Here is a 24572-nt window from a genome sequence, read left to right as displayed (position 1 = left end):
ACAGTGAATTTCTTAAAAGGTCTGATGATATCACTTTTCTACACAATAAACTCCACTGGTTCCCTTTTACTTTTAAGGTCAACTATCAATTCCTCTGTTTGCCATTTAAATCTCTTTACATTTGATCTCTTCCTATCTTCCCAAGTCTCTTAGAAAACCCTTGTTCACTATGCAGTCCAGCTGTACTAATCTACTTGCTCTTCCACATACACTAAGTGTTCCATCTCCCATTTCTCTGACTTTGTACTTTCTTTTCTCCTATGTATAGATTATACTCCTTTTACATCTCTGCCTTTGGAAATCTTTGGATTTCTTCTAGAATTGACTCAGGTACCATCTTCCACCTGACCTTTTTTCTAATCCCTTAGCTACTGGTGCACTCCTTTCCAAAACTACCTTTTATCTGTGTGTATGTGTTTACACACATGCATATGTACATATACATACAGGCACACACATATTCTCCATTAGATGCAAGCTCTGTAAGACCAGGGGACTCTTTCACTTTTTTCTTTTCACAAAGTAGACACTTATTAAATGCTTGCTTGCTTGATTAGATGTAAAATTTCTAGAGCCATTGATCAGTTTCAAGATACATTTTTCCTGCCGTTAGTAGAAGCTAAAGGGGGTTTGTGATGACCAAGTCACAGTCCTCCCATCAGTCTATGCATTTGGAATAAATGAAAATGAATATTCTATAGAATCTTTGCCTCTAAACTTTGGAGAAGATTAGAGAAGTAGAGTCTTGTCGGCTTACAGCAGTATTTCTTCATTTTCTCCATTTCAAAATGTAATTTTTTTTACCACGTATATTTTTTTATGAAGTGGTTTTGGGCCTTGTTTTTTGAAGTTGTTTTATTTGTAGATGGAATTGATTTGATTTAGCTCTTAAATTACATTTTATTCTGCTTGCAGGCATATGTTGTTTTTGTTACAACATTAGGTGGTCAGTGGTTAGAACGCAGCTTTGCTACATTCTTATCTCATGTACTTGATCTGGTTTCACACCCTCGGGCCACCCAAACACATGTAGAAGCTGTGTACTCAAGAAGATGTGTCTCCTTTATCCTCAGAGCTACTGTAGGCAGTTTGCTTGGGGAAAAAGCTCAGATTGCAGCTGCTAAAGAAATCTGCCAAGCCATTGGAAAACAAATGAAAGCAGTGGGTGAGTATTATTTTTCTTTCACTTTGAAAACAAATTTTGGAAATTAATAATACATAGGATCATGTGAAGGGACCATAGAGGCTGCATACTCCCACTGCCTAATTCTTCATATGAAGAAACTGAGAACCAGGGAATTGTGTGTGTAACTTGCCCAAGATCACAAAGGAGGCAAGATTTAAACTCAAGCCCAATGACTTCAGAGTTCGCATATTGTCTGATACCTCTAAGGAGGTAATGATTATTACAATTACTTTAATCATTGATTTTTCAAATATTTTTAAAGTGCTTGAAAGATTTTTCCCAGATAATTTAATTGTCTTCCCATGATCTTGTTTATTATGAATTTGCTTAACCAACAAATATTTGTTGAAGAAAACTAAATTCAGGCCCATCCTCATCTTGAATGATCATGAGTTATGGGTTAATGAGATTCATATTAGTGAAGTTTTGCTTTAAAAATATTTAGTTAATAATTTCTTCTATATTGACAGCTTGATTAAGACTGACTTTGTGTATTATCCAAAATGAAACAGATTGTAGACAAAAAACCTTCTAGTTAATTATTTATAACTTATTTATTACCACAATTTGGAATCATGTTAACGTAAATTTAATTAAACTATAGGAAGTTAGAATATTAAATTAGCCAATGCATTGTATCTTTTTATATACTTAGAGATAAAGTTTAGTATCAGAAGCTTCAGTCAACTTAAAGGTCATCCTTATATTTGATTTCTCTTTGGTTTTTATTAATTATGCCTATCTATAGGCTAGATATCATGGGTAGAAAAAAATCTCCCTTCATAGTTATCATGGAGACTATGAATTATTTTAAGATTTTTTTACCTTTGGCAATTAAAAAAATTATCTGGTTCTTTGTTACACAATATTTAACATCAAGTAACAGGGCCAGTGGCTTTTTGAAAATGAATCCAGTAACAAGCTTCAAAGTTATTTTAATTGCAGGTGTTCTTATTAACTACCCACTTGAGGAGAAAAATGATTCTAGGATGTGGATGTATTTGATATACTTTATAGATGTACTTAAATGTGCATTGAGTCACTATATTATGATCATATGACTCCTTTAAAACATTTAAACCAATAACATTGGTACTGGGAAGTTAGGATAAAAAAGACTTGATTTGCAGCCATTAAGCATGTGTTACAATATTTTAAAAATAAATGGACTAAAGAAACCTGAAGTCAAAATTTTAATTTACTCATATTAAGTAGTTGATATTGTTTTGTTTTTCCAGAAGCAGTAGTGAATGATACAAGTAGTGAAAACAAATCTGGGGCTGCTGACATAGCAGCAAGTCAGCACGTGATGGTGTGTGCCCTTCAGGAGCTTGGTAGCTTAGTCCAAAGCTTAAATGCCACTGCATCTCCTCTTATTCAGGAAGCATCTATAGGTATGTACTTGACTTAAATGCAAAAGATTTGGTGGATAACTTTTAATATCATAGTGCAATTGATATTTGATTATTTAGTCATCTTTTTCAGACATAATAATACTATTTTATTGGAGCTGTGAACTCATTCAACTCTTCCAGAAAGTAATTTAAAATGATGGCAAAATTGATTAGACAGATGTGGAGAAAGTTTAATTATAAAGAATGCAGAATTACAAATGTTATCCAGACAGGTTTTTTTTCCTTAAATGCTTAATTTTATAGTAGTCTTTAATGCATTATTCTGCTTCTAGACAGTTTTTATATGTGATAGTTATTGACAGGGTATTTAATCAGGTGTAACAAAAATTTTCATAAGATAATTAAACTGGAACCTATATATGGAACTATAAATTTACTGAGGACAAGGAACTGTGTTCTCTTAGTTCTCCACAGAACCTAACAATGCATTTTACATATTAAGTGATTGAATATGTAGGTACTGAATGAATAGCTCTATGTGCATTATAGAATTAAGAAAAACATATTAACTTCATAAAAACCTTCTGAAATTGTAGGCAGTGTAATATTGATTTTGTAGTCAAGAAAACTAAAAAATACTAGTTATTCTTTTCCATGAAGCTTCCCATGATCTCCTACTTATCACATACTATTATGGTTATATGTATACATACTTTTTCTCCAGCAAATTTATAAGTTTGTGATTTAGATCCATATCATATATACAAGTGTGTGTGTGTGTGTGTGTGTGTGTGTGTGTATGTAAGTAGATGTGTGTAAGTTTCTCCAGTGTCTTGTATTGTGCCTAGGCACTTAAAATTTTTTAAAATTTAATTCATTTGTCTCAGTAAATTAATGAGAAAACCACAATCAAGTCAAGTCAGCAAGCTTTGTTTAGTACCTACTTTACTTAGTACCTACTATGTGCTTAATGCTGTGGATACAAAGAAAGTAAAAAACAATTCTTTGCCCTCAAGGATCTTAAAATCTAATGGGGGAGAAACATTAAAACAACCATGTACAAACAAGATATATCCATAAAATAAATAATTTTTGTTTACATACATGTATGCATGTGTATGTATAGACCCACATATACAGGATAAATTGAATATTATGGGGAAGGCACTAGCATTTAGGAGGACCAATAAAGGCTTCTTTCAGAAGGATATATTTTTAGATTAGGCTTTGAGGAAGCCAGGAAAACCAGGAGACAATTCCAAGCACTGGAAAAGACCTGAGAAAATACACAAGGTAGAGACATTGGCCTGTATACCACGGTTCCTGGACCTCTTGATTTCTAAGTTATAGAACTGTTCAGTCTACCTCCTTCAGATGTCTGCATTGAATAAATATGTTTAATATAGATAATTTTGATGGGTCTGTTAGCACATCAGTGTGTATACTTTCTGTTGTTGCCTATCCGTTCTTCATCCTGTGTGACTCTTGTACATGTACTTACCTGATTCCTTCACAAGAATCCATCGAAAATATTGGTGTTTCTTTTTTGATTTTTTAACATTGAATGGATACCAGTGGAGTGCACCCTCTGTTCATGAGTTATTCTCTCATTTTTGTTACATTAGCAACCCACCTCCTTTTCTAGTCATGTATCTTCCTGATAATATCATTTATGCTGCTTCTCCTGTAACATTTTGCATTGGTAATATATTACATCCTAATATGAACATCATGGTCCTCTCCATTGTCCTTTGTGTGAGCTATAGCTATAATTCTTCAGAGCCTACTGTATACCATGACACTAAGCCTTTCAGCATTACTATATACTTTAAAAAGTGGACCTTTGTATCAGGGAGAACCTTGGGATCACTGAAAACACTGTACAATTTTCCAAATGCATTCTGATCTACTTATTTCTTCCTATCCAGTTATAAATTCATTATCCCTTTTCAGTTATTTACTATGTTATTATTATTTTGATATTTTCTCTCCAGAGGTTTTATTCTCTTCTTATTGACCCTTAGTTAATTCAGAGAGTACTCCTTACTTAGCCTAAAAAGGGCAAGGTACTTCTTCCTTTCTCTCCTGTTAAATAGGCCAAAGCAGAGGTCATAAGAAAAGAGAAGCCTGGTATCTGATGACATAAGTTTCTATTCTGTTCATTTCATTCAGGGCTTATCTATCTAGATAAGATGTACTGATGGGTTGACTATCCAACTGCATGAAAAGGAGATAATGAAAAGAATCATAGCTGGATCTTCATATATGTAGATCTGGATGGGACCTAATGGACCATCAGATCCACCTCTTGCATTTTATAGAAGAGGAAGAAGCTGAGGCTAGAAGTGGTAAAGGAAGTTTTTCCATACTTGCATAATTACTTAATATCAGAGGCAGGATTTAGACTCGGGTCAAAATTATATTTAAAGGATCAGGAGATGAATTAAAAATGTTATTATCAGTATTTTTAATTCTGGTGTTCCCAATGTTTGTGATATTTTTTTCAGGACAATTGAAAAATTTTAAATACTTATGTTTAATTCTAAATCAAGCAACATTTTAATAGACATAACTATAACTAGTATCCTATGTTTCAGAAGTTTCTCTTGAAGTATGTTATTGTTAATAAACAGCTGATAAAACCTTCTTTGACTAGGTTATAAAATTATCTGTGGAAAAACCAATTATTTTGACTTTTGTTATTGTGACATTCTTTTTGTTTGGTGGAATTGGTTTTTCTGCTTTTTAAAACAGTATGTCTTTTTGTTTTTTTTTCCTTCTTCAGGTCTTTTGGAAACTGTAACATCGGTGCTTCTGCATCCTAGTATGGCTGCCCGACTTGCTGCAGCATGGTGTTTACGTTGTGTAGCTGTGGCATTGCCTTTCCAGTTGACTCCATTTCTAGACAGATGTGCAGAAAGGCTCAATAATTTGAAAACCTCACCTGAAGCTGTTAGTGGTTACAGTTTTGCCATGGCTGCTTTGTTAGGTGGAGTACATCAGTGCCCATTGGGTATCCCTCATGCCAAAGGAAAGGTAAAATGTAGATTATAGATAGGCATTAACCATAAATATTTGTTTAGTCATCTACTATTCATGATAATACATTATACTAAAATACTATAATAGTGATGACAGTTAACTACTAAAAATTAAAAATACCAAAAACTATAGTTATGTTTATAAGAAACTTCAATATTTCATGGTTCCTTTATTTCATTGTGGCTATTCAGTCTGCCATTACTGACTATAACACATCTACAACTTTGTGTTTCTGGGTACCTTTGTTCAAGGAAATCATCATTATCCATTGAACCTTTCCAAACTCTGAACAAGGCTTATTCTTTTATAGCAGACAAACATCTTATACCCAAGACCATACTTGAAGCCTTCCCACCTTGTTAGGACTAACAAAGCTTATATTCTCCTGCTATAGCCTTCAAAAAGCCACAGTCACCTCCATATTATAATAAGGTATAGGAGTAGAACTTTAAAATTCCAGAATCTCAGAGTTAAAAGGGACTTTAGAGACTACAGAATATTCATAACAATCAATTCTGTTAGAAATCAGAATTGATAAATAAGAGTAGAAGTTTCACATTAAACTCTGCTTTAAATATTTTAAAAGTTTTTTGTATGTTAATTATTTAAATTTATTTGGACTATAGAGTTTTCTTATGGTAACTATTAATTTCTGCTTTCAGGAATAAATCTTTTCATTTATTTGTATTCAAAAATGTAAAAAGACAACCCAACAACCTGTGAACCAGCAATATATAGGAACCATAATTCTTCATTTAGTATTTTATTGACTGTTTTATAATTATTAACAAGGAAATCTTTTGTCCATAGTTGATGAGGATAAAGATAAATATTTGATTTTAATATTATGATTTTCTTCTAGCTAGCTCAGTTTGTCTTTACAGCTTTCCTGTGTGATGACAGATGGAGGCTCAAATATTCTCCTTTTTTAATGGAGATATTGGTCTTTATCCATCTCATAATTTCTGTTTCCCAAGTACCTCCTCCATGAAATCTTCCCTTATTATTTCAGCCTTCATTGATTTCTCCTTCTTCTGAATGCATTTCTACCTCTAAGTTGAGCCTCCAACTTAATACTGATTCATATTCTTTCATTTGTGTATGTCCTGTCTCCCCTAAAAGATTTTACATTCTTTGAGGATGAAGATTATCTCATCATTCTTTGTTTTCTCTGTAGTCCCTAATAAAGTACCAAGAAAAAGTAGATGCTCAGTATATAATTAAATTTAAGTGATTTGCCCAAGATCACACAGTGAACAGTAGAACTGGGACTAGAATGGCTTTTGACTTGGTGATTATGGTTGCTTATTTGAGAACATGTTAACAAAGATTACATTTGAATCAGGCAGTAAAGTCAGCAAGCATTTTTCAAGCACCTAGAATGTGCCAGGCACTATACTAAAGTGCTGGGAATACAGGGAAAAAAAGGGTAAAAAATATTAATTCCTTACTGGCTAGAGTGCTGGGCTTGGAGTCAGGAGGATGAGAATTCAGATCTGGCCTTAAATACTTACTAACTGTGTGACTCTGGGCAAGTCACTTAACTTCTGTCTGTCTTAGTTTCCTCAGCAAGAAAATGGGATAATAATATTTACTTTTCTAGGTTGTCTTGAGGATTGAATGAGATAATACTTGTAAAATACTTAAGAGCATTTGGCACATAGTATGTACTCAATAAATACTTGTTTTTTTTCCTTTCTTCCTTAGATTTCTTTAAAGTTGAAACTTAACATTTTCTTTGCAGATGGTAGTAAGCATTGCTGAAGATCTCTTACGAACCGCTGCTCAAAACAGTAGGCTATCCTTGCAGCGCACTCAAGCTGGATGGCTTCTACTTGGAGCACTTATGACTTTAGGTAGAATTAATTATTTTTAAGTTGGATTTTGGCTTACTTCTGCTCTTGTGTCAGTAAACAACAAAAAAAATTTCAATTTCTAATAATTTTTTATACTTCAGATTCTAAGTTTTGAATGATATTAACAAAAAGAAACATTTTATTGGCATTACATTAAGCTGCATATGCTTTCCATCTTTAGTTGCCTTTGAAGGCAATATAAGGGATTCAAAAGGTACAAAACACATTTTCTTTGAATGTTGTTAAAGATGACTTTTAAAAGTATTATTGCTAACAAAGAGAGAGATGAAATTAGAAACCTGGGCTCAGATACTTTTGTAGTCTTCAGGATTATTCTCACTTAATGGGAAGATCTTAAGAAGTAAAAATAGGATATCCTTTTCAATGTAACTTTTTAAAAAATCAAATGAACAATAATATGAAGAATTTTGCCTGTCACTTAGAAGATAGTCTCTTTTATTCAAAGGTAGTAACTTTTCTAAAAGACTAGATTGCTAGATTAATAATTTATTTTACTAGACCACTAAATTTAATTCCTATATAAAACTAAAGTTGTTATAGAAATGAAAAAATGTATATTTTTAGAAAAATAACAGTAAAAATGTTGTCACAGTATTTATGTAACTAAATGTGCCATTCTAAAATATTACTAAACATTATTTATGATCTAACCTGACTGTTATCTTTATATTTATATTCATTGTTATATTTGGATGCAGAGACTTTTGGTCCATTATAACTAAATTTTATTTTATTTTAAAAAATCATAAAATTTATTATTTTCCTCCCCAGTATAAAAGCACATTTTACTTAATGTATCTTATACTTAATGTATCTCCTTCTAGAAGTGGTTGCTTTTTTTTCTTGTAAAGCTGGAGTAAGCAGTTTTCCTTAGTAAGTTATAGGAATGAAGATTGACATGAATATTTCTTATCCAGAGTAGCTACTTTAGAAAATCATAAGTATTGTAATGAAGAAAAATGAATGTCATACTATTTTAAGTAAACCAAAAGTCTTATATCACTTGAAACATGTTTTAAATATCTCATTACCTGTTTTCAACTAATAAATTTATTGTTAATAATAACTGAGTACATTAAAAGTGAATGGATAATTAAAAATACTTTTTAAAAATTATTAGAGCAGATTCTATTTCAAGGAGAGAACTGCGGACATTTAGGAATTTGTAATGTATGCCTAGATTTCCTTTCCTTGACCTTTTTATTTATGGTATTTGTAGTCATAATTTTTGTATTTTATATGATTAAACATATACATTATTTTTCTCATTTTCTTCATTAGGTCCTTCTGTTGTTCGTTATCATCTTCCCAAAATGTTACTATTATGGCGAAATGTCTTCCCTCGTTCCTTAAAGGAGCTAGAAGCTGAAAAGGCACGAGGAGATTCTTTTACTTGGCAGGTAACATTGGAAGGCCGAGCCGGAGCTTTATGTGGTAAGTACTGAAAGCAATATGACTTTCAAAAGTTATATTAGTAGAAGTTCATTGAGTAAATGAAAAGAATAGTTTTGAAAATATTTTTTGATGTATGATGTTCCATTCACCAAGCTCATGCAGTAACATGAGCATTAGATTAGAATTCATGTTTTTACTACCACTTACTTTTATCTCTGTATATGAGTGGGAAGAAACACAAGTTTAATGGTCCTTACTTATTAGACACCCAGGAATTTTCTCTGATCTCTACATTAAAAGTCAGGAAATGAATTATTACTTTCCCACATCTCAATAGGGAGAAACTCAGAAACTATACTACAGTGGTGTCCATAGTAGTCAGGAGGGGGAACCTAGCAGAGAAACTGAGAAAATGACCAAGCAAAGGAAAATTCCTATGGTAAGAGCATTCCAGGATAAAACTGTTAAAAAGAAGTGTACTGGTGGGGGGGGGCCGACCCTGGAGTCAGGAAGACCTGAGTTCAAATCCGGCCTCTGACACTTAATACTTACTAGCTGTGTGACGTTGGGCAATTCACTTAACCCCAATTGCCTTGCCTTTCCCCCTCCAAAAAGCCAAAAAACAAAACAAAAAAAGAATTATACTGTGGTACTGTAATAACTGTAAATACAACCTCAGAAAGGAGTATGAAATGGTCATAAGGACTCCAGGAATAGTAAAAGAATTGAAGAGATGAAGACTAGAATAGTCAGCTTAGAACAGAATATGGAAAAGCTTAGCAAAGCAGTGAATATCTTGAAGAAAGAATGAAATAATTCAATGAAACATTAAGAAATATTGGAGCAAAGTCAAAAGATGGTAAAATTGGAAGAACGCACACATACATGTATCATCAAAAACTACTAACATGGAAGAAAAGGGCATGGGGTGGTGTTGTATAGTGAATAGAGACCTCAGAGTCAGTCTTCAAGTCCTACCTCTGACACATTGGCTATGTGATCCTGAGTATATCACTTAACCTCTCAGTGACTCAGGCAGCATTTTAAGACTGCATGTTTCAGATGAGCTGTAGATCTACAGTAGTTGAGGGGGTTTCCTCACCAGTAGATCACAACATGAATGAAATCACAGGTTTGGACAAAAAGAAAAAGAGGAGAGACTCCTCTTAAGAATCATTGGGCTCCCAGAAAAGCATGATGAAACAAAAAGCCTAAATACCATATTTAAAGTAATCATAAAAGAAAATTACTCTGGAGTATTCAAATCAAAAGGCAAGATATACATCGATAGAATCCACAAGTCATTACCTGAGTGAAACCTTAGCCAAAATACACTCAGAGGAGGGGGAGCCAAGATGGCAGAGTAGAAGCACAAACTTGTCATGGGTTTCCTCTCCAATCACTTCCAATACATATAAAAAATGACTCTAAACAAACTTTAGACCTACAGAACCCACACAGTGACAAAGAGAAAAAAATCTGCTGAAGGAAGCCCCGCAGGCAGACAAGAAGGGTCTATCACACTGGGCTGGGAGCCGCGTACAAACCCGTGTAAGCTGCGTGGTTCCAGCCCCAGGGTGGCCCTGACCAGCGGGCTGGAGCAGACTTCAGGAGAGTGAATCATCAGTAGCTGTGGTGTTTTCCAAACTTCTCATAAACGCCAAAGACAAATTAAAAGGTCATTGCAGAACTCTGTTGGAACAGGGGGTGGGGGAATGAAGAGTGAGGTCCAGCCCCTGCCTCTGGGGCAAGAACTGATGGGAGGTGTGTCTGCCATGTGGCTGCCATGCCGCTGCCACGTGGCTGCTTCCAGAACTCCTGGCTTACAGGTCATAGGGGAACCAAGTAACCATTCAGAGGGTAATTGCTCTTGCTTTAACCTGCTTGGATCTGGATTGTAGTCTTGAGTGGTGGTCCTGGCGTGTGTGACCAGTGAGCCAGAGATTGTAGGGGCTGTAGAGAGGGGGCCCACCTTATAGCTCCAGCAGCTGCGAAAATCCCAGCAATCTGGGACATAGCTCTCTCCATTCTGGAAGCAGAGTTCTACTGTGGCAAAGAGCTGAAAAGTCAAGAAATTGGCTGGCAAGATGAGCAAGCAATGGAAGCACAAACAGACCATAGAATCCTTTTTTGGGGACAGAAAGGATCAAGGCATGGAGAGGGAGGAAAACAGTGAAGTCAGAACTCTTGCATCAAAAGCCTCCAAGAAAAATATGAATTGGTTACAGGCCATGGAGGAGCTCAAGAAGAATTTTGAAAATCAAGTAAGAGAAGTGGAGGAAAAATTGGGAAGAGAAATGAGAATGATGCAAGACATCCATGAAAAGCGAGTCAATAGCCTGCTAATGGAGACCCGAAAATACACTGAAGAAAATAACACCTTAAAAAATAGACAAACAAAAATGGCAAAAGAGAACCAAAAAGCCAGTCAGGGGAAGAATTACTTAAAAAGCTGAATTTGCCGGATGGAAAAGGAATTTCAAAAATTCACTGAACAGAATAACTCCTTCAAAATTAGATTGGAGCAATTGGAAGCTAATGATTTTATAAGAAATCAATATATTATAAAACAGATCCAAACAAGTGAAAGAATAGAAGACAATGTGAAATATCTCATTGGAATAACCACTGACCTGGAAAATAGATCCAGGAGAGATCATTTAAAACTTATTGGACTACCTGAAAGCCATGATCAAAAAAAGAATCTAGAAATCATCCTTCAAGAAATTATCAAGCAAAATTGCCCTGATATTCTAGAACCAGAGGGCAAAATAGAAATTGAAAGAATTCACTGATAACCTCTTGAAAAAGATCCCAAAAGGAAAACTCCTAGGAATATTATAGCCAAATTCCAGAATCCCAAGGTCAAGGAGAAAATATTGCAAGCAGTCAGGAAGAAATACTTTGAGTATTGTGGAAACACAATCAGGATAACAGAAGACCTAGCAGCTTCTACATTAAAGGATCAAAGGGCTTAGAATATTATATTCTGGAGGTCAAAGGAGCTAGGACTAAAACCAAGAATCATCTACCCAGCAAAAATGAGTATAATGCTTCAGGGAAGAATACAGTCATTCAATGAAATAGAGGATTTTCAGGCATTCTTGATGAAAAAATCAGAGCTGAACAGAAAATCTGACTTTCAAATACAAGAAGCAAGAGAAGCATGAGAAGGTAAACAGGAAAAAACAAATCATAAAGAACTTATTAAAGTTGGGCTATTTACATTCCTGCATGGAAAAACAATGATTGTAACTCATAAGACTTTTCTCAGTATGAGGATAGTTGAAGGGAATATATATGTATACATATATATGTATGTATAGGAGGGTGTATGTGTATAAAAATATGTATGTGAGTGTGGGCATAAGTATGTTCATGTATACATAGACAGAGGGTACAGGATGAGTTGAATATGAAGGGATGATAGCTGAAAAATAAAATTAACAGTTGAGAGAGTCATTTATTGGGAGAAGGAGAAAGAGAGAGATAGATTAGGGTAAATTATCTCATATAAAACAGGCAAGAGAATGGTTATTCTCTTGGAGGGGAAGAGCAGGAAGGTGAAGGAGAATGGGACAACTTTATTCTCATTGAATTTGACTTACGGAGAGAATAACATACACACTCAATTGGATGTCTTACCCTACAGGAAAATAGGGGGTTAGGGGATAAGAGTGGGGATGATAGAAGGGGGGGCATATTGGGTGAGTGGGTAGTTAGAAGCAAACATTTTTAAAAAGGGAGAGGGTCAAAGGAGAAAAAGAATAAGTAGGGGCCTGGATAGGATGGAGGGAAATATAGTTAGTCTTTCACAATATAACTACTGTGGAAATGATTTGGGTAACTACACATGTACAGCCTATATTGAATTGCTTATTTTCCCAGTGGGGGTGGGTGAGGAGGGAAGAAGGGAAAAAATCTGGAACTGGAACTTTTAAACACAAATGTTTAAAAATTTGTTTTTTACATGCAACTAGGAAATAAGATATACAGGTACTGGGGTATAGAAACCCATCTTGCCCTATTAGAAAGCTAGGGGAGTAATGGGGGAGGATATAAGAGAGAACAGATTGGGGGAAGGGGCATTCAGTAGGCTTGCTATCTTGGGGTGGGAGGCAGGGGAAAGACAGGGAGAAAAAAATTGTAGCTGAAAATCTTGTGGAATTGAATGTTGAAAACAAAAAATTAATTTATTAATTAATTTTAAAAAACACCCAGAAATATGATTACTAAGATCCAGAGCTTCCAGGTCAAAGGGAAAACTATTGAAAACGGCCAAGAACAGACAGGTTAAATCTGAATTCATCTGAATTCAATCAGATTCATGCAGATTTATCCACATCAGCTATGATGAGGGAAAGAAAATATTAGCACTCTATTGAAAGGAAAGAATTTACAAATAGGATAACAATTGCATGGTTAAATTTACCCCTAAGGGGGAAATAATATATTTTTAACAGAATTACTGACTTCCAAATATTTCTTTTGAGAAAACCAGAGCTGGGCAGGAACTGAAAGGCAATTACCACGAACAAAAGAAACTTAAGCAAGGTAAAGAAGTTTAAAAGGGTAACCTTATATCACAAAAGGGAGAGAAAAGATTATTGTCCCTTTCTACTTTTCTCTGAGCATCATGGGGTGGGAAATGGGGATGGTCCAGGAAAAGCAATCATCTAAGGGCTTAGAGGAGATGGACAGACAGATACACACACAGACACACAGGCATGGAGGAGAAAAAGATTGAGTAAAATGCCATACCAATTAATTTACCAAAAAACTAATTTATAGAGCTAGAAAAAATAGTAAAATTTATTTGGAAGAATAAACGGTCCAGAATATCAAGGGAATTAATGAAAAGAAATGCTAGGGAAGGTGGACTAGCTATACCAGATTTCAATCTGTATTATAAAGCAGCAGTCATCAAAACTACTTGGTACTGGCTGAGGAATAGAGGAGTGGATCAATGGAATAGATTAATCACATGAGATTCAGAAGTCAATGACTATAGTAATCTATTGTTTGATAAACCCCAATACCCTAGTTTTTGGGATAAGAACTCACTATTTGACAAAAACTGCTGGGAAAACGAATATAGTATGGCAGAAACTGGGCATAGACCATTATCTAACACCATATATCAAAATCAAGTCTAAATGGGTGCATGGTATAAAGGTTGATATTGTAAGCAGTCTTGGAAAACAAGGAATAGTTTACCTGTCAGATTTGTGGAGAGGGAAAGACTTTATGACTAAACAAGAATTAGAGAACATTATAAAATGTAAAATGGATAATTTTGACTACATGAAATTGAAAAGTTTCTGTACAAACAAAGCCAATGTAACCAAGATTAAGAAGGAGGTGGGAAATTGGGAAAGAATCTTTACAACCTATGCCTCTGACAAAGGACTCATTTCTAAAATATACAGAGAATTGAGTCAAATTTATAGGAATACAATTCATTCCCCAATTGATAAATGGTCAAAGGATATGAACAGGCCAATTTTCAGAGAAAGAAATTAAAGATATCTATAAGCACATGAAGAAATGCTCTAAGTCACTATTGATTAGAGAAATGCAAATAAAAACAACTCTGAGGTACCACATCTCACCAGTCAGATTGGCTAAGATGACAAAACAGGAAAAGGACAAATGCTGGAGAGGATGTGGGCAAATTGGAACACTGATGCATTGCTGGTGGAGTTGTGAATTGATCCAGCCTTTCTGGAGAGCAGTCTGGAATTATGCCCAAAGGGCTATAAATAATTTAATACCCTTTGACCCAGCAATACCACTCCTAGGGTTACATCCCAAAGAGATTATAGAAATGGGAGAAAGACCCATATGTACAAAAATGTTTATAGCAGCTCTTTTTGTGGTGGCAAAGAGTTGGAAATTAAGGGGGTGCCCATCAATTGGGGAATGGCTGAACAAGTTGTGGTATATGCACGTTATGGAATACTATTGTGCCATAAGAAACGAGGAGCAGACGGTCTTCATATTTACCTGGAGAGGCTTAAAAGAACTGATGCTGAGTGAGAAGAGTAGAACCAGGAGAAATTTGTACACAATTACAGACACAACGTATGTGTGATGACCAGCTTTGATAGACTGGACTCTTCTCAGCAATGCAGTGATATAAGTCAATCCCAAAAGACTTATAATGGAGGGAAATGTGTGCATCCAGAGAAAGAACTAGAAAGAACTGAGTTTATATCCAGATGGAAGCAAAATACCTGATCTTTTTCCTTTTCTTGTTTGGTTTTATGTCCTCTTTATCATTTTTCATTCCATCTGATACAATCTGTCTTTATAAACTGACTAATGTATAATGTGAAAGTATTTACAGTTCCTATACTTGACTGTATGCTGCCATGGGGGGAAGGGGAAGGAGGGGCACAAAATATAAAACTCAAGGAATGGTAGAATTGAATCTTATAAACTAAAAGTAAACAAACAAATTAATAAGAATAAATAAATATTTTTTTAAAAAAGATTGAGTAAAAGAAATGGTGGAACTTCTTATTTCTTGGGAGAAACAGAAGATTATTCAAATATAGAAGTGAAGAAAGTGATAATTTCATGAATCTTATTTTTATTTGGGCCAGGCAAAGGAAGGTTAAAAAGAGAGAAATTAATCAAAGACTATGAAGGTAGAAATATAGTAAAGTATGTGAAAGACTAGTCTGGGACATGGGGAAGCAGGAGTAGAGTTTTAGAGAGAAGGTAGAATCAGGGAGGAGAAAACTTCAAACATGGCAAACAAGTGATATAGTGCTATTTATTAAAAAAAAGAAAAAAGTGAAGATGAAGAGATTTGGGCGTGAGCTAGCATGGGGGGAGGGAGTAATGAGAAATTTAAATTACAAACACTTAGTTTGGATTTCATTCCTCACTCTTTTTTAAGGAAATGAAGAGGCAGAGTAGAAAAAATGATAACAGTGAAAGTGAATAGGATAAACATATGTATAAGTGGGGGAGATGGCAAAAAGCATGAGAAAGTAAAATCCATCAGTTTTTTGTTTAGAAGAGGCATACTTCATGATTTAGAATGAAGATTTGGAATAGAATTTATTGTACCACAACAGAAACCAAAAAAACCACCAGTGGCCATCATTTTCTTAGACAAAGCAACAATAAAACTAGACATGGTTAAGAAAATGGCTTATACTTATATATCAAGAGATCTCTTCCCATGTCAACAAAGTGTAGATATGTATCTTTTAAAAAATTTCCTTTTTAGGTCTCAACAATATTAGAACAAAAAAATTCTACAAAGTTTATTTTTTTCTCAAGTGACATTCACTACAACGAGTAGTTCATTCTTCTTTCAAGATTTTTTAATAAAAAGACTATATATGCTCATAGTTTATTCATTTGTCAGTTTAATTCATTGATTTCCCAGGTTGTATTGTGTGTGTGTTTTTTTTTAATTTAATTTAGCAATGCGGAGTTTTGTTGCTCATTGTCCTGAGCTCCTAACTGAGGATGTGATTAGAAAATTGATGACACCTATTGAGTGTGCCATGACGATGATGTCACAGTAAGTAAACTGTTCAATGAATAATATGCTTTTTGTATGATTCAACCTCTCGTTTTGGTTTCGTACATTGACCTCATAAGATATATTCAGTAATTAAAAAAACCTACAAAACCTGGTTTATTGGTTTAAACTGGCCTTTTAATGTAAAGAAGAGCATGGATATAAATTTAAATGTTCTTAATTTCTTTGGAAAGCAATTAATGTGAATGTCTTGAGAATAGGGACAATCTTTTATTTTTCTCTTCCTAATACTTAGCACAAGGCTTTACATGTGATATAGTAGCTGCTTAATAAATCTTTGTGGAATGAAAATGAAATTAAATACTATCCTCATGAGTGCCATCCTATATTTTTTCTTCCGTTCTCAGATAAACTCCTTCTCTTTTAAATCTTTTACACTATGGCTTCTGTGCTCATTATTCAACTGAAATTGTTCTCTCTACAAAGTCAATGGTCACCTCTTAACTGACAAATTGTTTACTTAACAGTCCTTATCCTCTCAGCAGCAGTATTCAATACTATCTCCTCCTGAATATTTTCACTTCTCTGTTCGTTATTTTCTCTTTGTTTTCTTCCTTCTTTACTGCCCCTTCTCAGAATCCTTTGCTAGATCTTAATTTACTTCATTCTCACTGTGGCTATACCCTAAGACCCTGTCTTGATCCCCCTTCTCTTTTCATTATACTTTCTTACTTGATGATCTTCAATAGTTTCCATGGGTTCAATTAGTTTCTATGCCTGTGATTTTCAGATATAATATTCAGCCCTTTTCTCTTTCCTGAGCTCTAGTGCAATATCATGAGCTGCCTTCCAGGCATTTTGACCTGGACATTCTGTAGACATTTCAAATTAAATACAGCCAAAGCAATTCATTATCCTTTCCCCTAAGCTTGTCCTTCTGCAGAACTTATCTATTACTATTGATGGCACTACTATCCTTTCAGTCATCTAGGTTTCTAGCCTCAGTGTTATCTTCAGTTTCTTACTCTAATGTCTAATCATTTGACAGAACTTGACACTTTTATCTCTCAGCTAATGTGTGTGTCCATAGCTATCAACTTAATCTAGACCTTCTTCACCTCTTACCAGTTGTTAGTTGGGTCCAACTCTTTATTGCCCCATTTGGAGTTTTCTTGGCAAAGATACTGGTGTAGTTTACCATTTCCTTCTCCAGCTCATTTTACAGATGAGGAAACTGAGGAAAAAGGGGTTAAATGACTTGCCCAGGGTCACACAGCTAGTATATATCTGAAGCCAGATTTGAGCTCAGGAAGATGACTCTTCCTGTTTCTGGGCCTGGTACCCTATCCACAGCGCTACCTAGCTGAGTATATGGGATGTTCAAGGAAGACTAGCATCTCTAGTATGAAAGCTTGCTGAGCCCTTTTCAGGCATGCTCATAAATCTTTGGTGTCTGCCTGGCACTTAACTTCGACCTGTGACTCCAAGAAGCTGTAGTATGCATAGCAGTTACACCCCAGTAAACTGTCTTAACAGATGAACTAAACCAGGTTGAAGGTAACAGATAGGCCACAAAGCCTTTAGTGAGTGTCTCCCTGAAGCATGTGAGAACTTCCTGTGGCAGAATGTGTGGATAAGAACATTTAGTTCCAATGGCCATGAAAGCAGCTAAAGCAGACACTGTGGAACATTTAGAGCTTGGTTAGACATTGAAGACACCAAGGTAATTTACTGTATTGCCATTGCCAGTTATCTTGATTTTGTCCTGCCACTGGACTCAAATGACCGTAGAAGAGAGAGTGAGGCTGACAACTTTGTGTAACTCTGCTTTACTTAAATCCGATTCGTGCATGTGTCAAGACATCGCCCCATGATGTCGTTGGTCCTCTTTGAAAATGGAGGACAAACAATAACACATGTACCATCCTATTACCCTCCTAATTGGTCTCCTTCCCTCAAGTCTTTCTCCATTCCATTTTATCCTTCATACAGATGCCCCCAAATTTTCCCAAGATGAACGTCTAATGAAGTTATAATTACCTTTGCCCCAACTCAGTAAAATATAGTACCTCTCTATTAACTCTAGGATAAAAAACTAACTGTTCCATTTGCTTTTTCAGTTTCTTCATAACTTGGAACCTTCTTTCTAATATTCTTATTCATTACTCCCTTCCACATGTCCTTTGGTCCAAACAAACTGACTTGATATTCTTCGATAATAATAATAACGACAACAAGCATTTATAAAGCACTTTAAGATTTGAAAAGTGTTTTAAAAATAGTAATTCATTTTATCTTCATAAGTCCATCTCTGTACCTTTTCATTGGCCTGTGTACCTAGAATGTTTTGCCTTTCTTCAGGAGTTAGCTCAAACATCACTTCCTGTAGAAGTTGTTTCTTCTCTGGTTTTCCCAAGCTGCTCATGCCTTCCCCTCTAAAGGCCTTGTATCTACTTTGTATGTATCTTTTTTTTCCTTTGCTTTTTGGAGGGGGGAGGGTAGGGCAATTGTGGTTAAGTGACTTGCCCAAGGTCACACATCTAGTAAGTGTTAAGTGTCTGAGGCCGGATTTGAACTCAGGTCCTCCTGTTTCTAGGACCAGTGCTGTTTTCACTGCATTACCTAACCACCCCAGTATGTATTTTGTATATGTCTTTGTCTATCTGTCTGCCCACAAGTTGTCACCCCATTAGGATGTAAACTCCCTTAGGGACAGGGACTTTTTGCACTTTTTCTTTCTATATTCAGCATTTAGCACAGTGATTGACCTCTAGAAAATTCCTTAAAAATGTTTCTTTTATTAATTGATCGATATGAGTAATGCAGAAATTAGAAAGAAATAAGAATGTATCAGCACCACACCCAGAAATAACTGGCCGTGTAGCCTTGAGCAAGTTGCTTGACCCCGATTGCTTAAAAAAAAAAAAAAGAAAGAAGAATGTACAGTTATCCATTGAGTTTTAGCAATTTGTGTATTTCACGTATCTGTTCATTAAATATTTTTGCTGAATTAAAACAGTATAATACCCCCTTTTGTCATTTTAGCATTCCATCTGTAATTAAGGCCCATGGAGCTCATCTGAAGGCTAGTGCTGCAATGGTCCGCTTAAGGCTTTATGATATCTTGGCATTGTTACCCCCCAAAACTTATGAAGGTAATTAGAATTAAAAATATTGTGAAAATCTAAAAAATATTCTCACTTTTCAGTAAGTAATTTCTTATTTCAAACATTTATAATGTGGTTATTTCAGGCTTTATGGGAAGAAACAATGTTCTTGGCAGAAATAAAAGATTTTGAAAACTGTATAAACTGCTAATGTGTCTGCAGTAGAATGACAAGAATCTTTGCATGTTCTTGTTCAGTGCCTTGTAAATTGAATATATCACTTTAAACATGGTTAGAATTATTTCCTGGTACTTTGTTTTTTGGTTGTTTAAAAGAGTTTTGATCAAAATACATAGCAAAATAATCAACTAGGGAAAAGTATCATTATTGTAGATAATTTAAAAAGTGGCAATTTCTCATTCTAATAAGAATTATTTTAAAAATTGAATAATAGTTGCTTTTAGCAATGTAAAAGAAGAAGAATTTGCTTATTTCATGCCAATTGTCCAAAGTAGTATTACTCTAGAATCACTGTATTGCTAGAATATTTCTAAGTTTACTTTTATACAGTATTAAAGGCATTTGTTGCTCTCTAATTTGTATTTCTTTTTTTTTTTTAGGATCTTTTAATGCACTTCTTAGGGAGCTGGTGGCAGAATTTACTTTGACAGATAACTCTGCCAATACAACTACCTCCCTTCTCAGATCCCTCTGTCATTATGATGACAGTGTTCTTCTTGGTTCCTGGCTTCAAGAAACTGATCATAAATCAATTGAAGATCAGGTAGTAAATCATAAAAGAAAAAAAGCTGTCTTTTAAAAATGAGATAAGTCATTCAACAGTGTTCTCATATGATTTTACATGGTTACTTAAAAAGAAAACAGATTCAAGATTAACCAAGGCCTCAGTGGTTTTGACACCTAAAGATTACATCCTAGTAATTGATGGTTGAGCAGTTGTAGTACAGATGCATTTCTAGCCCTAGAATTCAAAGAGATTGTTCCAATTATTCGGTTTGCTTTAAATTTAGGTCTTGTCAGCTGCAGCAAAATCACTCCTGGTCCTGTGCCAGGGGTAGAGATGGGAAGAGGGTGCAGGAAAGAGGGTTTTGGGGGGCTTTATTTTTGAGAGACATACCAAAGATTAAGATTTGCATAAATGGGTAAATTTTCAATTCTCAGTATTATAACTTACCCTATGGTAGTAGTTTAAAAGTTGCTAAAAATCTCCTTCAAATTGCTTCAGACAGCATTTTTTTTAAAGCAATCGGGATTAAGTAACTTGCTCAAGGTTACACGTCCAGTTATTTCTGGGTGTGGTGCTGAGTGTCTGAGCCCGGGATTCAATCTCCAGTTCATCCCAACACTGGAGCCGGTGCTTTTACTCACTGAGCCACCTGGCCGCCCCTAAGCAATTGGGGTTAAGTAAGTTGCTCAAGGTTACACGGCCAGGTGTTTCTGGGTGGGTGCTAAGTGTTTTTTTGTGGCAGCAAGCACCCCAAGCCTCCCCAGGGTCGCTGCCACCACAGGTTCTTGGATCTGCTTTGATAAAGGAAAGCAACTCAAAATGGGTTAACAAGCTTACTTTAATCAGTCAGATATGTATCGTTTACCTAGTTCAGGGGAAAAAGGTCAGCACCCCGAACTTCAAAGTATACAAACAGAATTATCAAGACAAAAACAGATCAAGTAGACAGATTTCCAAACTGTCCAACCATTACATCCATACCACACAGCATCTGGGTTTCAAAGCTGGGGGGCTCTGGACAATGGCTTTCCAGAGTTTCATCTGATCAAATCACAGAACACTTCTCAAAGTGAGCCCCAAAACAAAGCTTCACATCAGGGCTTATATAGCCTTCTCCTGGCTCAGAGAATGTAACAACCTTATTGACTCACTGGCCAATCAAGAAGTATCTACTGAAAAATAAGCCTACCACTCCAGGCTCCAGATGCACTTTAGCCTAGGGGCAGGGAAGATCTTACAAATTTACATTCCCATTATAGCCCTGGATTCGATCTCCAGGTCATCCTGACACTGGAGCTGGTGCTCTTACTCGCTTTGCTACCTGGCCGCCCCCAGACAGCATTTTGATGATATATAGTGTTAAAATTTTTAAAAAACAATTTTAGAATTATGACACAAAAATAAATGTCTTTTTAAAGTTTTTTTTTTAAAAAGACTCACTCACTATACCTTTTCTAACTCCCCATCTTTTCCATAAGATTTTACAAAATATGTTTCAAAAAATAACTTTTGTAAAGTTTTTATGTGGTTATTTTGCAGCTCCAGCCAAATAGTGCATCTGGGAGTGGTGCTTTAGAGCATGACCCATCCTCTATTTATTTACGAATACCTGCTGGTGAAGCTGTTCCTGGTCCTCTTCCTCTTGGAGTCTCTGTCATTGATGCTTCTGTTGCTCTCTTTGGTGTAGTGTTTCCCCATGTTTCTTATAAACACCGGTTAGTATAAATGAGAATAAGATAATTTTTTGTAATTATTCCAAATAATTTTTAGTCTTAAATTCAGATTATTCTAAAGATTTGGTTTTAGCAAACTAAACACAAATTTCACATTATTTGAAACCATGTTAAAAACTTGTTTTTGTGAAAAAACATTCGATTACAATAGTTCTATAGAAAATCTATTAGACTGAAAAGAAAAGAAAATTAAATTTAAAAAAAAGAAAGAAAATCTATCAGGAGGTTTTTAGAGTTTGCTGATATATTCTGTACTGAAAAGGTTAATGAATAAAGACGTACTCTCAGGGAAAGTTTAACTGATATTATGGTCAGTGCAATTTTTTTATATTTAAAATTTTCGTTTTCCATTGTGTTTTCTGTTTTATACTTTCACATAAAGTTCACAATGTTTGTACTTTTAAGCAGTAGTAACTCATATTTTGGCACTGTTTTCATCAGGTTGGATTACTAGAATTTTTAAACTCCTGTGTGATTTTTATTAATCATTTGAATTATTTTCTTGCTTATGGCTATGATTTATTTGGTTAGGATGTGATAATAATCAGGGGAAAGTAAAGTTATGGCTCCCATCTTAGTATAGGACAGTTAGCTTTGCTTATTCATAACACTAGATGACTAAAGTAATCAGTTATTTTGCATATTTGTATCAGTGGTCACAATGAGAATGGAGTATATATGAATCAATGCAGATAAATCTGTCAAATCTATTCAAAACTAAAACTATCACTGAGAGTAGTGGATTAGTAGCATCATCTTTGTAAGACATACTATATAATTATTGATTATGTGATTTTTATAGCTATTAATATAAGGAAGAATACAGTCAAAATATGAATATGGGTATTTTTAAGGTTATTGTTCTTTCATAGCAATTGAAGTTTAGTATTTTAACTGCTGGATTGCTTAAATTAATAGGAACATGGATATTAGGCAAGGATAGCTCAGAACCACATCTGATGACAATAAGAAAGGAATGAAGAGGGGGGGCAGCTAGGTGGCAAAGTGAGTAGAGCACTGGCCCTGGAGTCAGGAGGACCTGAGTTCAAATGTGGCCTCAAGACACTTAACACTTACTAGCCATGTGACCTTGGGCAAGTCTTTTAACCCCGATTGCCCTGCCTTCCTCCCTCCAAAAAATAAAAAAAAAAAGAAAGGAATGAAGAAAGGTACTCTGGAATGTGATTTGCTTAAAGTTAGTTCATACTTAAGCTTATTACATTGGCATTGTTTTTGGATAAAATGAATTTTTAAAATTCTTCTTTCTGATACTACAGATTACAAATGCTGGATCATTTTGCTGAATGTGTCAAACAGGCAAAAGGTGTTCGTCAGCAGGCTGTACAGCTTAATATTTTCACTGCTGTTCTCAGTGCATTAAAGGTAATATTACCACCAAAAGTATAAGTACTAGTTTGTAATTATTTATCTGAGTGCTAAGGTCATACTGTTAAATGATTTTATCATGACATGTATTAAATCATACTCCTAATTAAATGATGTTAAAGCAGATTGATATCACTTGAATATTCTCTATTTTATACTGTTTGATGCATATTGTAATTTACTTGTAAGAAAGTAGAATATCAAAGAGCAGTTTCTGCTCTTTAATAAAAAAAAAAGAAAGTGGGATATAGTTTGCCTAATTAGGCATGTAGGGTCATAAATTTTAAATTTCAAGGGACTGTAGAGATCATTGAGTTCAACACTTTCATTTTACAGATGAGAAAAGTGAGATTCAAAGAACCTTGACTTGTCTAGGATTATACTGGCAGCTAGATAGTGCAGTGGATAGAACACTCAACCTGGAGTCAGGAAAATCCTTCTTCTTGAGTTCACATGTGGTCTCTGACTCTAGCTGAGTAACCCTGGGCAAGTCACTTAGCCCCATTTGCCTCAGTTTCCTCATCTGTAAAATGAACTGGAGAAGGGAATGGCAAACCACTGTAGTGCCTTTGCCAAGAAAACCCCAAATGATGTTATGAAGAGTCATGCATAACTGAAAAATGACTGAACAGAAGGTCATACACTTGTGGGTGTCTAAGGCACATTTTGAACTGAGGTCTTCCTAACTCAAAGTTCAGCACACTATCACTCTGTCACTCTGCCCCCCTGATATTACTGCTAAATTGTTAGTTTGTCCCATTTTGGGGATACCTAAATAATGGTTTTGCCCATTTTTGTTATCGTGACAACTTAAATACTTAGGACAAATTATTCTTGATGTCCCTATCTGTGATTTTATATTTACTCTTGTTTTATCCTGGCAAGTTTACATATTGAATTTGTTACTTTTAAGGGAGACTGCTTAATTTTGATGAGATTTGGTATAATGCTAAATGGTAATATTTTAAATTTAATTTGTGGTTTCATCTGCCCCCTTTAAACAACTGGCAACTGGTTTAAATATTGAAACATACCTAATTGATCTGCAGTTCTTTTGCAGACATCCACCAAATTTGATATGTGGGTAAGAGTTAAAGAAATAATAAGCATGTTCTACAGTTTACAGAACCACTGGAATATATGTCATGATCCAAAACTAAACATTTGTTAGAGGGTTTAGCTAATAGTGAAAAATTTTAGAAGATAAATTAATTATAATACTGTTATAACCTGTAGTGA

At 34.9% G+C, this 24572-nt stretch overlaps 2 protein-coding genes across 3 annotated transcripts in view; one reads left to right on the top strand and one right to left on the bottom strand.

Annotated features, from left to right (window-relative positions):
• HEATR5B (HEAT repeat containing 5B) overlaps nucleotides 1-24572 on the top strand; it is a 135947-nt gene that overhangs the window by 27062 nt on the left and 84313 nt on the right. For both annotated transcript variants that reach the window (XM_069072208.1, XM_069072209.1), the window contains 10 exons: nucleotides 916-1165; nucleotides 2425-2580; nucleotides 5327-5577; nucleotides 7328-7439; nucleotides 8742-8894; nucleotides 16299-16398; nucleotides 19405-19514; nucleotides 20087-20250; nucleotides 21754-21929; nucleotides 23225-23330. In XM_069072208.1, the coding sequence (XP_068928309.1) occupies nucleotides 916-1165; nucleotides 2425-2580; nucleotides 5327-5577; nucleotides 7328-7439; nucleotides 8742-8894; nucleotides 16299-16398; nucleotides 19405-19514; nucleotides 20087-20250; nucleotides 21754-21929; nucleotides 23225-23330 (1578 nt within the window). The remainder of the gene's footprint in view (nucleotides 1-915; nucleotides 1166-2424; nucleotides 2581-5326; nucleotides 5578-7327; nucleotides 7440-8741; nucleotides 8895-16298; nucleotides 16399-19404; nucleotides 19515-20086; nucleotides 20251-21753; nucleotides 21930-23224; nucleotides 23331-24572) is intronic.
• CEBPZOS (CEBPZ opposite strand) overlaps nucleotides 1-24572 on the bottom strand; it is a 295755-nt gene that overhangs the window by 232367 nt on the left and 38816 nt on the right. The window lies entirely within an intron of this gene.

This window comes from Petaurus breviceps, unplaced genomic scaffold (assembly GCF_028583685.1).
Source record: "Petaurus breviceps papuanus isolate PSGF00001 unplaced genomic scaffold, PetGlider_PUasm1.0 90845, whole genome shotgun sequence".
Lineage (NCBI taxonomy): Eukaryota > Metazoa > Chordata > Mammalia > Diprotodontia > Petauridae > Petaurus > Petaurus breviceps.
Note: the sequence above shows the minus strand (reverse complement) of the source record. Positions and strands in the feature narration are given on the sequence as shown.